The sequence below is a fragment of the Columba livia genome, chromosome 4 (assembly GCF_036013475.1).
Source record: "Columba livia isolate bColLiv1 breed racing homer chromosome 4, bColLiv1.pat.W.v2, whole genome shotgun sequence".
Lineage (NCBI taxonomy): Eukaryota > Metazoa > Chordata > Aves > Columbiformes > Columbidae > Columba > Columba livia.
The window spans coordinates 17079342-17093246 of NC_088605.1; the positions used below are offsets into that span (position 1 = coordinate 17079342).

General features: G+C 39.7%; 2 protein-coding genes across 10 annotated transcripts in view; one reads left to right on the forward strand and one right to left on the reverse strand.

Annotated features, from left to right (window-relative positions):
* The first annotated feature begins 129 nt into the window (after positions 1-129).
* MED28 (mediator complex subunit 28) lies at positions 130-2563 on the forward strand. Its single transcript, XM_021285843.2, has 4 exons — positions 130-343; positions 413-479; positions 1640-1752; positions 2213-2563. The coding sequence occupies exons 1-4, from the start codon at positions 185-187 to the stop codon at positions 2408-2410; spliced, it is 537 nt and encodes a 178-aa protein (XP_021141518.2). The 5' UTR covers positions 130-184; the 3' UTR covers positions 2411-2563.
* Positions 2564-3924: 1361 nt separating this feature from the next.
* Positions 3925-13905, reverse strand: part of FAM184B (family with sequence similarity 184 member B) — a 52591-nt gene continuing 42610 nt past the window's right edge. For 4 of the 9 annotated variants that reach the window (XM_021286119.2, XM_021286117.2, XM_065060616.1 and 1 more), the window contains 7 exons: positions 13357-13510; positions 12119-12231; positions 11504-11688; positions 7296-7413; positions 7030-7134; positions 6141-6346; positions 4374-4688 (listed from right to left, as the gene is read on the reverse strand). In XM_021286119.2, the coding sequence (XP_021141794.2) occupies positions 4598-4688; positions 6141-6346; positions 7030-7134; positions 7296-7413; positions 11504-11688; positions 12119-12231; positions 13357-13510 (972 nt within the window). In that variant the 3' untranslated portion in view covers positions 4374-4597. Of the gene's footprint in view, positions 4689-6140; positions 6347-7029; positions 7135-7295; positions 7414-11503; positions 11689-12118; positions 12232-13356; positions 13511-13905 lie in introns of all 9 variants that reach the window. The other 5 variants (XM_065060617.1, XM_021286116.2, XM_065060615.1 and 2 more) reach the window with 3 other exon arrangements.

Below are 13905 nucleotides of genomic sequence, written 5' to 3' on the forward strand. Positions count from 1 at the left end.
AACTCGGGGGGCGACAGCCGGTGGCTCGGGCTGCCCTGCGTGAGACGAGCCCGGGGCTGGCGGCCGCGCTGCGGAGCCCGGGCGGCCCGGTGGCTGCCGCTGCGGCGCCGAGGGGCGGAGCGGGGCGGGGCGGGGCAGTGCGTGGGTCCGCCCGCGGCTGCCGCTTCTGGCCGCATGCGCGGCCATGGCGGGGGCGCTGAGCGGAATGTTCGGCAGCCAGCCGCCCGGGCCGCCGCCGCCGGGGCCTCCTGGCGGGCCCGGCCCGGCCGGCCTTATCCCGCCTCCGACGGGGCCGCGCAATCCCAACAACACGCTGGTGGACGAGCTGGAGGCGTCCTTCGAGGTGCGTGGGCGGGGTGGGGAGGGCGCCGCCCCCCCTTGGCCCTCTCACCTCCGCGCTTCTCTCTCGCAGGCCTGCTTCGCCTCGCTGGTGAGCCAGGACTACGTGAACGGCACGGACCAGGAGGAGATCCGCACCGGTGAGGCCCGGGCCGGGCTGACCCGCGGCGGCTCTCTGGCGCCGCTGCAGTGCTGCGGGTGGTTCTCAGGAGCCCTGGGTACACCAGGGTTTGTTCTGCAGGCCTGAAGTGCTGAGGGGCACGGCCGGCGTTGCAAATCTATGGCTGACTTCTAAAACATTGTGCAGTCGTGCAGGTGCATTTGGGCTTTGCCGGGGGTCTTGGCATTTGCTGCCAAGAGGTTTAAAAACTATTTTACGGTTTTGGAAAGGCGACTTTGGTGTAAGTCGGGGCTGTTGGCTCCTTCCCAGGTGGAACGCTGTTGGCAGCAGTGGGAGCTCACAGGGAAGGAAACCCACCCGGAAATGGTCGGGGTTTTGGAAAGGCCCAGGTGCCAGCTCCCGGGGTCTCGGGGGTGTGTTAATGTGCAGTGACATACATGGTTCAAAAACTAAAAAGCTAATGCGGTGTGTTGTGAAGCTGTGTGAAACAATAATAACGGGTTGGAAAGCAAAGCCTGGATTGCTCACTAGCCCTGCTTTCGGACTTGTGTGACAGGCACCTCTGGGAGAAGTGTAATTAATACTGAACTGCTATAAACAGGAAGTTAAAAAATGGCCCTGGACAGAAATGTACTTTTCCCTGAAAAATACTCAAAGCCTGACTCTCAAGCTCAGTTTTGAAACAGCAGAAGTGCTTTTGAAAACTTCTTTCTGGATATTGGGTTATAGTCATGTGCTGGAAAGGGACAGCTTTTATTATCAAAACAGTAGGGCATAATATACAAATGCAAAGCATTCTCCTAAATATGCCCATATTTTAGAACCTTAAGTAGAGCTTGTTGCTTGGGCATGCAGTGAGATGTTTTCTTTATTCGGTCAAGTTCCACAGATTATTTTCTCACTCCTTGTCATTGCCAAAAATGTAATAAAGCTTGTGAAAAAAGACTTGTTGTCCTGCACCTTTAAAAGAAGTTCTGAAAGTTTGCAAAGCCGTGTTTTATAGAGAGTCTTAATGCACATCCTGGTTTTATAAATATGTCATTTTAGTAAATGTGAAGATTTTCTTTCTAGAAAGTACCATGAAAAGTGTTTTTAAGAGCATGCAGAAAACTACCAGTATCAGTCTGATAAGTTCTTTTTTTGGAATCTGTTCTTGCTGTTTTGTTGTTCTGTGTTTAGGTGTTGATCAGTGCATCCAGAAGTTTCTGGATGTTGCGAGACAAACTGAATGCTTTTTTCTTCAAAAAAGACTGCAGTTATCAGTCCAGAAACCAGAGCAAGTAATTAAAGAGGTATGTTTAATTAATTTACCTGTATTGTGCCAGATGAGATAAGCTGTGTACCAGTACAGTTAATCACCTCATTGACGTTAATTTTGGGTTTCTCAACATGGTGCTGTATCTTAAGTTGCTAGAACGTGACTGTTGACAGAACAGTTCTCGCCATGAACCTGGAGCGGCTGGATGCTGCTGCTCTGTGGAGTGTTGGAACACAGATGATGGTTTCATTGGAAGAAACAAAGTAGTTAGTCAGATTTTGCTGGGAGTAATGATCTCTGAAACGCGTGACCTAGGGGAACAGAACTGGTGCATGCACACTGCTTCCCTCTGTTTCATTAGACACATTTCCATTATTAGAATCCATATAGGATCAGCTTGAAAACTCAAGCTAAAAGTATTACATGTTCTGTATGTGAGGTGGTTATTCTTATGAATACTGTCTGTTTACTAATACACATCTTTTCATCCTTAGGATGTGTCAGAATTAAGAAATGAATTGCAGAGAAAAGAAGCATTAATTCAGAAGCATTTGGCTAAACTGCGACACTGGCAACAGGTCCTGGAAGATATCAGCGTACAGCACAAAAAGCCTGCAGAAATGCCTCAAGGTCCATTAGTTTATCTAGAACAAGCATCTGCCACTATTCCTGCTCCAATGAAGCAAACATGATCTTTGATTTTACATATCTGAATATTTTCAGCAATGCAAAGCAGTGTTCTTTTTACTTTGTATGCTTTTTGTATAATGTAATTTGTACTGCAAATATTGTTAAGACAAATAAGTGAAATAAATTATCTTTCTTTTTTTTTTTTTCCCCAAAAAGTATGGATTTGTTTTGTATTTCAGTGGAAAAGGCACAGAGTTGCTATTCAGGATGTTTTGTGGTAGAAGTGTGTTTCCTAGAATGCATCCTGTTCCTTGTAGGAAGAGCAGCCCTAGCTTTCCCCTAACTGTATCTTTGCTGTATGAGGAAAATACTTGCAAAGATATTTTTTATTTTAAAGTGAGCTGATCATCTCCACTGGATTTTGCTCACCTCCTGCAGGGGTCTCAGGAGATACAAATTTGGTTCTTTTAGGATAAAATGAAACTGCAAAATGCGTACCCTGGCTGGGGGGGCGGTATGTAATGCAGGCCTAGTGTTACTGGTATTCTGTCTGTCAGGCTAGTGTACAGAAGGTCCAAAATAAAGACCACTCCTCGTGGATGCTCAGTTATCAGCACTGTCTAGTCTACAGAATTAGCTTCTACTGGGGTGCACTATCTAGTAATCTAAATGTAACCAAAAAAAGGTTTTGGAGGTAGCAATAGGAAAGGTGTCCTGTCTCTGTTACTAGGCAATAAGCTTAATTTGTCCACATAGCTAGGAAAGTTACTTTCTAGGGACACCATTCTGGAGATAGAGTTAATTAGAATATTGAAACCCTGAAAATTAGAATAAGTAATTGTGTATTGAACTTCCTAATGCACTTTAAAAGTTTTTGGGGCAGAGTGGATGAAAATTTTTACTGAAAACTGTAGCCCTATATATTTATGATCTTCTCACAGATACCAAAGCACTGCTCAGTGTTAGTTACTGTACACCCTTCTTGATTTTATTTATAAAAAGTGTCTTCTTGCCAAATCTGATGCCAAAGTCTCCTTCCAAACCAAGCAGTTCATCTTGTAAAAAGTACTAAAAGACTGGAAGTATTGGCCTGTAGAAGCATTCTGCTCCTTCTGCCACCTTTTTGCCGCAGATGAGGTGCAGTGGCGGTTTTGCAGTAAGCGTTTGCACCTGTTAGTACAGTTCTTGCTGGCTGTTTGACAGAAGGCAAGGTTCGGCTGGAGGTACGTCTCTTCGCACATATAAAATGTGTTATGTAGCTGGGCCTGGCTGGTTGCCATTAAATGGGGATTCAAATCGTACAGCAGTTGAAGATGAGAACGATCTTGGACACTAGGCTGCTTTCACATTTATTGATGAATTACCTGGGGGTCAATTTCTTCTTGAGCATTTTTCTTCCCAGTAATGAGTTAGCTACTGCGATCTGATAAATGTAGTCATGCGCTCACTTTGCATTTTGGGGGCCATAAGAACACAATGTACATGTACACAGTTCCTGTAAATCTGGAACTTGGTGTATCAGTCTGACTCACTCTTTAGCAAAACATAGCACTATTTTGCAAAACATGGAAAAGGATGATTTACAAGCAAGTTTTAATGTTCTTTCTTACATATTACCCTAATTTATCAGGCTGATTGTTACATATATTGAAGTGCAACAGGAATATTATATTGCAATGCTGACTATACAAAACAGTTTATTAAGCAAACCAGAAAGTATTTCTAAACCAGCCTGCTATAAACATGCTATTCTTGGAGGCATACCCATGCTGAACAGCTTAAAATGAGTTTAACAAAAAGCTATTAAAAACTTTCAAAATTAAATTACTATATGCAAAAATCATTAAAACAGCTAATGAAACAAATGTATAAACCTACAGAAATCACCTAAATAAGATCTTTTTTTCAGTTGAAGCCAGCTTGACAGGATGTATCTGAGACCAAATTGCATATTTAATATAATTGTGGAGTGGTACAATCTCTTGATGAAAAAGTCTCTTCGCATAACAGTATCCAGAATTTTGCTTTTTCTTCATTTTTTACATGGGTTGTTAAAAATAATGCATTTTTTTTCCTCAAATCCATGCCTATAATGCCATAGTAATTAGATGTAAGAGAGTGCCATTGTTCCTCATTATTTACATGGAAGTTTCTTTTTTTTTTCTAAATCATATATTGGATTATCTTCCCTTAAAAGAAAACAGGAACAGCTTTTCTAGTAACTGTGAGAAGTATGGAAATAGTTTGCTTTAGAATGAAAAATATTTAGTAAACCATTCTTGATGCTGAGGGTCTTGGTTTTGGTCATCTTTAGTTTGTGGTGGTTCATTGCCATGTGTCCTGTGCAAACAAATAAGCATCAGCATCATTACTTGCAATCTTATCAATATTTCATACTTTTTTCCTGGAAAAACACATGAATCTATGAATGGATCTGTGCTTACATGAAGTGGGTAAGGCCAGAAGGTGCCAGCTACAGTTTCTAGTGAGATCTGTGCTAGCCAGATACCTGGGCTTACAGCACTGGTAGTAGCACGAAGGGAAGCGTGCAGGAGAACTGAACAGCTGTAGAGAAATGTTTGAACATAGTTCTTGACTCGACATCTCAAAAAATAAATTAAAAAAAGGATGCTTCAAGAATATGAAGTCTTGAAAATCAGCAAATGGCAGCTGCAATTCACTTTAAAAATATGAAATACAATTTATGCATTAAAAATGTTGAGTAAAAGTATTATTTGGAAATGAAAGATTTATCTGAGTAGTAACTGGCTTTTACAATCAATCCTATTACATAGTCCCTAATTTTTCAGCACTCGGGATGCTTTTGTAACATTTATATTAATTTTGGTTAGTTTATAACAGCAAATATGACTTCACTTAGAATTGATTGATTAAAAGAGTAAGTAGCAGCCAAGCTGCCCTCAGTCTGCCTGTACGTTTCCCTTTAAAAAGAGAAATCTGCTTTGCCCTGGCAGTCATCTGGCATGACACAGAATGCTTTGTCTTTGAGATGTAGGAAACTGCCAAACTGGACGCAAGCCCATGTCCCACGTTACTGTCTTTGGCAGCAGTCAGCACCGTCTGCCTTCGAGGAAAGAACTCTAGCACACAATTTCCAAGATAACTAATCTCCAGCAGGAGCCAGGTAAGAAGGCTGGCTTTTGTCCTGAAGAATAGTGGTAGGATTGGGTGTGGGACTGTATAACGGTAACTACATACATTTTAAACTATTTGTTGAAGAGACAGTTCAGTCATTTATAAAACTAAATATTGTTTAAATAACTCATAAATTTGAAAAAAAATCAAGCTTTTCAGAGAAAAAAACATCAAACTAAGAAGTTTTTAGTTAAGTATTTACTAATAAATCATTTTTTAAGTCTCTCAACCCTTTTCCAAATTGTTAGCCTAGATACATTCAAATATGTCCTAAACCAAAATATGCTATCTACATCTACCAGGTGCAAAGTGAGGAAACAAAGTAAGAAGGAAAACACATGCCTGAAGTTTTAAACCGCCATATTCACTATCAACTACATTCTTAGCTAAATACTTGCAACTCCTCTAACTTTTTTATACCAGGAGATGTTGCAATCACAAGCTCTGCTGGGCTCACAGCCTACTTCAGCAGTAAAGTTCTGGGCCTATCTGCAGAGAACTGAACACACGGAGTTCACTGTACAATGGGAACCTTATGTCATTGATTATTTCCAAATGCCTAAGGTGTTTAAATGCCTGCGAGATTCTGAACAATCCATTTATCATCTTACAAGTCACTGCAAAATGGACAAATACCTTGTGGCAGCACTGGTGTCTGAGGACTGTGCTGATGGAGAGCCCACCCTGAGGCAGCCAGGACTCCGGTCTAAGCTGGTAGATTTTGTTATTTGAGGAGCACTTCTTCTTGATCGCAAGTCACAGCTCAAAAAGCTCTTCGCGTAGGAAGCTAAATTCGGGACACTGACAACACGACTGGGCGCCTCAACCGTCTTCTTCTTCTGCTTTTTATTGTAACAGAAAACTTCATTACACACACATTTTACACTTGATACTATAAAACCTCAACAACACCTCATTCCTAGATATCTTATGAGGAGCACCCAAAAATGAAGATTGCCATCTTTTCCTATAGGCATTTAAAGTAAATTCTCAGGGTATGCTGTGAGGATTCATGGATTAGACAGCCCGATTAAAACAACTCAGGTATTTGACCTTCAGGTTTTAGATACATCAGATCTGTTAGCTTTGCAGAGCTCAGGTAGGTGCTTTGCACCAAGCTGACCTCCTTTCTTTCTGTCACTATTTATAGGCAGCATCATACAGAGGGGCTGGAATGACAAAGGACAAATATTGAGCAACTCAAACACAATTCATTTTCCTTGATGCATGCAATATCCCAAACAGCATCTCCCAAATCTGCAAGCAATACTTGTGCTTACCCCAGTGGAAGACTGAGGTCTTTGGAGTTGTAGTGGTTTGTATTTGCTTAAACACGAATATCTATGCGCGTCTACTGAATTTATGTTATACTTAGCACTTGACTGTAGGTTGGCCTACTGGAAAGATTCTACTGCATAACATCATCATAAAAATTAATAGGACCTTTATTGTCCTGATAATCTGTATGATTCAAATAGGAATAAAACATCATAATTTGCAATTTTAATTGCATTGCCCATTTTACCTTCATGGAAGGAGTCAGGCATCTTGTACCAGGGTTGAAAGAAAATGATCGATTCCTGTAAGATTCAGTGTTGGCTACAAGTGACTGCTGAAATTTTCTTCCTTCCTGAGGGGACATAAAGTACGTGTATGAACACCTATTTGTTTGAAGTTGGTCAAAGTATTCCAGAACAGAAAGTACCAGTCTAAAACAATGTGTGAAACACTGAATAGAGCCTTCCAACAGATCCCAAAATATATATATGTACACATAAAAGGAAATCTTACTGCCAGCTGCTTGATAATCTCTTCTCTCTCACTTAATTTGTCTTGCAGAGAGCATATAAGGTGTGTATCTTCTGATCTGGACTCCCACTTTCTTGACTTTTCTTCTGATTCTTTAAGTCTGTACCAAAAAAAAACCAGACCGGAAAAAACTTCCTCAGGGCGGGTTCAAGAGATACCTGGGCTGTACTCTGCCCTAAATTCCAAGCCTAAAATGCAGGGACATAGTCAGGCCTTTCTGATAAAGCAGCATTTTTAAAAAATGGGCATCTGCACATGGATTATAGGTAAGTATAGAATGCTTTGGAGTTCCAAAATAAATTGCCACCAGGGTTAACCCACAACACCTGTCCAGTGTAAAATCCAGTCCCTGGTGTAAAATACTAGCAAGCTTGCAAACCACATTGCTAGTCTAGTTTCCTAAAGGAAAAAAACCTCTGTGTCACAGTACCTATGCACGCCTGTATTCATCTATTTGTTCTCTTTTCTGACCCAATAGTTTTAGAATCCACAGGCTAATTCCAACCACATTTGTCAGAGGCCTCAGAAATACTAAATTCCTGTAAATTTCATGAAAAGAGAGGCATCTTAACATCTGAATGGTTTGAGTCCTGCTTGCATGCACATAGGTGTCTCTTCTGGACCTATGCTGCACAGTTGGGATAAGATAAATGGACAAGGGATATATATAATCACAAGGATTATTCCTGGGGGGCCTCTCCTGTACAGTCTGAAGCACCACAGAACTTCTTAATGCTACAGGGGGCTGTGAAGTACATTTATTTACATGAGTTAGTGAGGCTTGTCCTCGGAAATTTGCAAAAGAGTGAGAAGGAGCACGACCAAACCTCAAAGACGCTGCTCTGCTGACCAAAATTAAGTACAAGATCGTGGGTCTAGGTCTCTGGTGCAATCTATGAAAAAGATGATTTTACACTTCATAAAACTGCAAGATGCTAAGTGAAGGTTTTAGTTTAGAACTGTAAAACTTCTGTGTATAGAGCTTTACATTAAACAATGTTCAGAGATCATTACAATGTGTCTGTGTTTGCAAAGGAAATACCTATATGCTTCAATTTCAGTGCTTATAATATTCTACCTATGAGTAATAAAAAAATTAGGCATCGTAAGAATAATAGTTTCAAACAGAACTCATTGCCAGTATGAGCTAGAGTTTATTTAAATGACTTACTCAGTTTCTAAGGTGAAAACCTTTGCTTGAAGATGTGACCAAGTGCTGCTGAAATCAGATAATATGTTTTCAATTTCCTTCCGTTGATCTTGTTTCAGTATATCCAGTTCTTTTTTATGCTTGATATTGTGGTCTTCTACCAGTAACCTTCCACTGGTATTAAAATATGTCTGAATTCTCACTTTTCAATACTAGTTTACTATCATTGATCAAAACATGCAGTTTTGAGGTCTTTTATTGACTCCAAAGGCAGTTAACCAGGTGCAGCTCTGGGCTTCTGCTTACTGATGTGACTTTGACGCTTCAGTTACAGTCTGAAGCAGAACCACACTAACACTGAGAAAGAGGAAAATTATTTGGAGAAGTGCTTGACCTTCAGCCTTCAGGAAACAGAGAGTCTATTCTATAATGATGCTACTGATATTCTCGTTGTGGTTAGTTTGTACATCAATCTTAATGGTCAAATATGACAACAGAGTACCATAGCAACTCACTTATATGAAGCAAAATTATTTTGAAATGTATTGAATTTTAATGTGAGGTTCTGATGCTTTATTTCATCACATCATGGCACCAGAAACATTTCATACTGCCTACCACCATCTTAAAAATAATTTTTTTAAAAATAGTTACGGTAAGAAAGGTAACAATGCCTTTAGCTACAACATTTATCTCTAACAGACAACATATTTTGAAAGATTAAGCTACTTGATTAACACCATCAACTGAAAACTAAAAAGTGCCTCACATTTTTTCAAGCCTAGCCACAACACCGCTTTTCTGATACTAATCCCAAAATCAATCAACACCTGTTGTAGAATCATTGTTGGCTTGTTGCCTTTTGTTTGCTAACATTTTGTTAAAACTTGAAGTAACTTTTTCATTAACTCAATGCATAGCCCATGTTCTCTTCTTTACTGATTAAAACAGAGACATCAGACCCAGCAGATTAACAGTTGTAATTTGTACAAAAGATAATCAGTTTACTTTTTTTTTTTCCCCTTTTTACTGTATTTCTAAGCCCCTTTCGCTTTTTTTTTTTTTTTCCTCTGAGATGCTTCAGGAAAGGCCAAAAGGACCATGAAAGGTTTCTGCTCTTGAAATTAGAGCACAGCTATGAGAACGATTGATTTGGCACTTGGCACAAAATAAGAAGCAGAAGAATAAGAGTAAAAATGGAAGCAGAATCCCTGAAATGGCTCTTCAAGGGCAGAATAAAAGCTTTCCTTCAGAATAAACATTTTGGGACTTGTCCTCTCTTCCCATAAAAAACCTTTGTCTGCTCTCATCGTAATCCTTGCAAAAGGTTTCAGTTCTTGGAGGTGGAATTCACACAATTCAAGAGAATGGAAATGGGAATGATGACTTCAGGCAGATTACTGGTTTCACCTACTTGGCAACAGCAGGAATAGTAATTTTAAATAATTGGTTAAAAGAAATTGGCACATGCAAATAATAAGGCACTATCAGCTTTCAAATCAGAAACAACTACCTAGCATAAGACAAGGTCACTGTTGTTAAAGTAATAAAGCTGTTATTTAGATGCACAAATTATTGGTCCTGCAAAGCAAAACAAGAGCTGCGAGTTAATGTTCTAGACCTTACATGGGTTAATTTCAGAGCAGTCTTTACCAGGTGCCTAAGGACCATTTCAGCTCTTTGGTTCTACCTCTTGTTATTTGAAGGATTTCTCCTTATATAATTTCCATTAATGCTTCCTTCTCAAATGCTTACTGTAGTAGAGCTACACCATTTATCCCCTGTAAAGATTATCCTCCAGCCCAGCAGCTTTAGCATCTGAGGCCTTTTAGACTTCGTCACTGACATGTGAATAATTCTCTTCATGAACAGAAGCTCTAAATTCCTTCAAGGTAGCTGGAGGGCACTGATGAAACTCTCTGGTTTGCAATTCTTTCTGTTGATCTTGCTTCAAACGCTTGAAATGAAAGTCACTTTCAAGTAACTCTCCAAAGGGTGCAAAGGAAAAAAAAAAGTTTCTTTCTCATTCTTTAAATATCTTCTGACTGGTAGACAGAAACAGAATTACTCTGGCCACTCTGACAGTCTGCCAAGAGACCCTGTATCCCTTGGGTGCTTTTCCCTAGACTGTATAGGACATAATTTTAAAGATTCCTTTCAGGGTACACTCTTCAGAAATCCTTTTATATATACAGCTTGAGTAATTAGGGCATACATTCTACATTACTGCTGAAATTAACTGAATGGTACCCATGCACCAGATCCCTCAATTGCTCCGCAAAGAGGATGTGTTAAGTATGATCACCCAGAAACTTGAAAGGATTCAACAGCCATACAAATGCACTGGACAGTGAACCCCAGTCCTGTCTCCCATGTAAAAGGTAAGTCCCACACCTTCTCCACACGCAAATGGGAAGATGCTATTACTGCAGTGCAGCACGTGCTCCAAGCCTGTGTCTACACTAAGAGGATGCAGTCTACCTTCTACAAAGGCAGCCAAGACCACAGGTCAGCTTGTCCTTCCTGTGCCCTGGCAGCATTTCAGCTCCAGACTTCCATCAGCCCAGAGGCCCTGTCGGTGTCCCCAGTGCAAAACTGGCTGCTACAGCCAAAGCAAAGTCTTACAGAGTACATGTGACATTCTCAGGTATCGTCTTTAGAGTTCACAACCCATTGGTTTCGGCTACAGAGAGTATGTATTAAAAAAATAATCTCAGGGACTTCTACATTTTTTTGGTAGCTCTTGGGTTTCGGATTTGTTTATGTCTTCCACTGCCTTTCAATCTGCATGACACAGATTTTCTCGGTTACCCCTGTGGGGCTACACTGGACATATTTGTCTGTGACATATAATGAACAATTAGTTCAAATCCTTTTATTATGGCTGAAGAGAAATGTGAAATGAACAACTGCATATACAAAACACCTAACCTCTTTAGAAAAGAGAGATTCTGACACTCATCACATTAAGAACACTTCAGCTGCTGGCTTTATTACTGAATCTCTAGATTGCACTGTGAAGTGAGAATTTAAGGCAAACCTTCTGTGCTGTTTCTCCCTATCCTGAAGCTGTGCAGCTTCTTGCTTCTGTGACTCCAACTCAGCACTGAGCAGCTCCATTGTGTCCTTCAAAAGTAAATTCTCTTTCTTGAGTTCAGAAATTTCACTCTGACATTTTTCCAGTTCATCATGAAGAGATCTGATCTGGCTCTGGCTACTTCCTTCCTAAGAAAAAGGTCAAATTTAGTTATTCACAGCCTCTTATTATTTAACGTGAAGAACTCACTGGAAATACATCCACTGAATTTCTGTGAACAGATTTTCTCAATTATTTATGTAATTCTATGTGCAAGACAAAATCTGTGATCAAAAGTTCCTGAACATATTTTATAGTCTCCATAAAATTTTTTTTTTTTTGCAACATTCATTCATTTACTTGTGTAGTAGCTTCTGATCTGTAAAGGAAAAGAAAAGCCTGTCCCCAGGGAAAAGATGCTAAACAGTGCTAACATTTAGAAGTGGCACATAAGGGAAGAAAACCTGTTCCATTTCTGTAAGAGATTCTGTACACTTTTATTATCTCTGACGAGAGAAATATGATACTACTGCTCTTGCAAAATACAATATGGCAATGAAGTAGGAACTGGATTCTTGCCTGTTGCTTCTTCAGTGTCCTCACACTCCTCAGCTCTGTTTGGAGTTCTTCTATTTGTTTCTTGAGATTAGTACATGATGTCTGTTGCTCAGAGAGTTCCATCCTTAGAGATCCTAGTAACAATCAGACAATCACTAAGGCTGGGCAGGGAAGGCAGATACAGACAATGTAGATGACAACACTAATACATTACATTTTGCTTTGTTCCTCAGTTCCTTCGCCGATAAGTGTAATGGCCTCCTATTACTAGAGAAGTAACTCAGCTGAACAACAGTAAGAAGATATGGATTGATAATAGCAGTGATTCAACAATGGAATTAGAGAGGTAATTCTGTGGCAGTTGTTTTGCAGACCAAATCACTATGGCTTCTAACCTGGGACTTCACTGGACCACCCCTGAGCCTCCCTGTTAGGTCCACTGATGTTTTATAGAGGGCCATAAGGCAGACTGAGGAGAGCTCTCATTGTGTTAGAGAAGTACAACACTTACATAAGCAGAACTGTCATACACTGCAACTTTTGAGTATATTGGGTACAAGTTTCAGCATGCATCAAACACAAGGAAAAGGAAATTTTTCTATTGTCTCCCTACAATTCTTCTTGTAGAAGAACAACAGAATCTATCTATTGAACATATAAACTTTAGAGAGCAAATTTGAATTACTGAAAAAAAAAAAACGAACCTAAGAAGATAATCCAGTTTGTACTTAAAAGTACTTTCAAAGTATTCTTTAACTAAAAAACCTTTTATAAATGAGCTTTAATAACCTGAGTTCAAACCCGGGGATATTACAGGTCCTCCTAAGGCAGTGTTCTTTTTAGTTCTCAACAGTTTAGGAAACTTTCTAAACTGGCTTTATAATATGTATGGAGCAATCGGTCTCCACTGCTGAACTCAACAGAGTAGACTCGAGCCACATATAATAATTCTTCATATCACAGGGAAAACAAAGGAAAGTCATATACACTAACTATCATATTCCAATTTAATATACCTGATAATGCATACTCAAACATTGTATACCAGACTACCCTCCCAGCTATATTCTGCTGCTGACAGTTGAGAACTAGGTTAATAAAGAATATTAAGTCTACATAGCTGAACTTGTAGGGTACGGAAAAGAAGATTCACAAAGCCCTGAGTTCCCAGAAGACAGGAAAGAAAATGAAGGGGGGGAAAGTCAGTGCTTCTCAGCATATAATCAAGCAGTAGGAGCTGTGCATGACATGAGACATACCTAGCAACAAGGTCTGCTGCTTCTGTATCTGCTTCAGTTCATCATGTAATTCTTTTTTTGCTTTCTCTTCCAAGGTTTGTATTTCCAGCCTATGAGACTGATGTTGGATCTTGAAAGTCTCATTAAATTCTTTTTTCAAACGTTCTTCTGCCTCCTGTAAGCAAAAGACCCCCCCCAAAAACAAAGCAGTTGGAGCCCATTTATCACCTTGCTGTTTTACTTGTAATGCCAGGATGAATCTGGTCTTTTATTGCACAACTTTTATTTTCATCACCACTTTATGTAACACTCCATCAACACAAGAATAAAAATAAGCTTTATTTTATTTATAAAAATGAGCTTTATTTTATTTATTTTAAAAAAAACTTAATAGGGACAAGAGAAATTATCAAGATATCATCTGTTAGATTTGTCATACATGATGAAATAATAACACTGACATCTTTGCACTATTTGGCATTAGAAAGATGTTTTATTATTCAACATACAAAGTCCTTAGATTTGACCTGTATGTCATTACTTATCGCAGTGTCTCAAAGAAAGGCTTCT

What these genes read in the sequence shown, in the direction of transcription:
- MED28 (XM_021285843.2), top strand. Translation starts at nt 185, where the DNA reads ATGGCGGGGGCGCTGAGCGGAATGTTCGGCAGCCAGCCGCCCGGGCCG. An exon ending in AGCTGGAGGCGTCCTTCGAG is followed by an intron (nt 344 to 412) that starts GTGCGTGGGCGG and finishes TCTCTCTCGCAG; the next exon opens with GCCTGCTTCGCCTCGCTGGT. An exon ending in CCAGGAGGAGATCCGCACCG is followed by an intron (nt 480 to 1,639) that starts GTGAGGCCCGGG and finishes TTCTGTGTTTAG; the next exon opens with GTGTTGATCAGTGCATCCAG.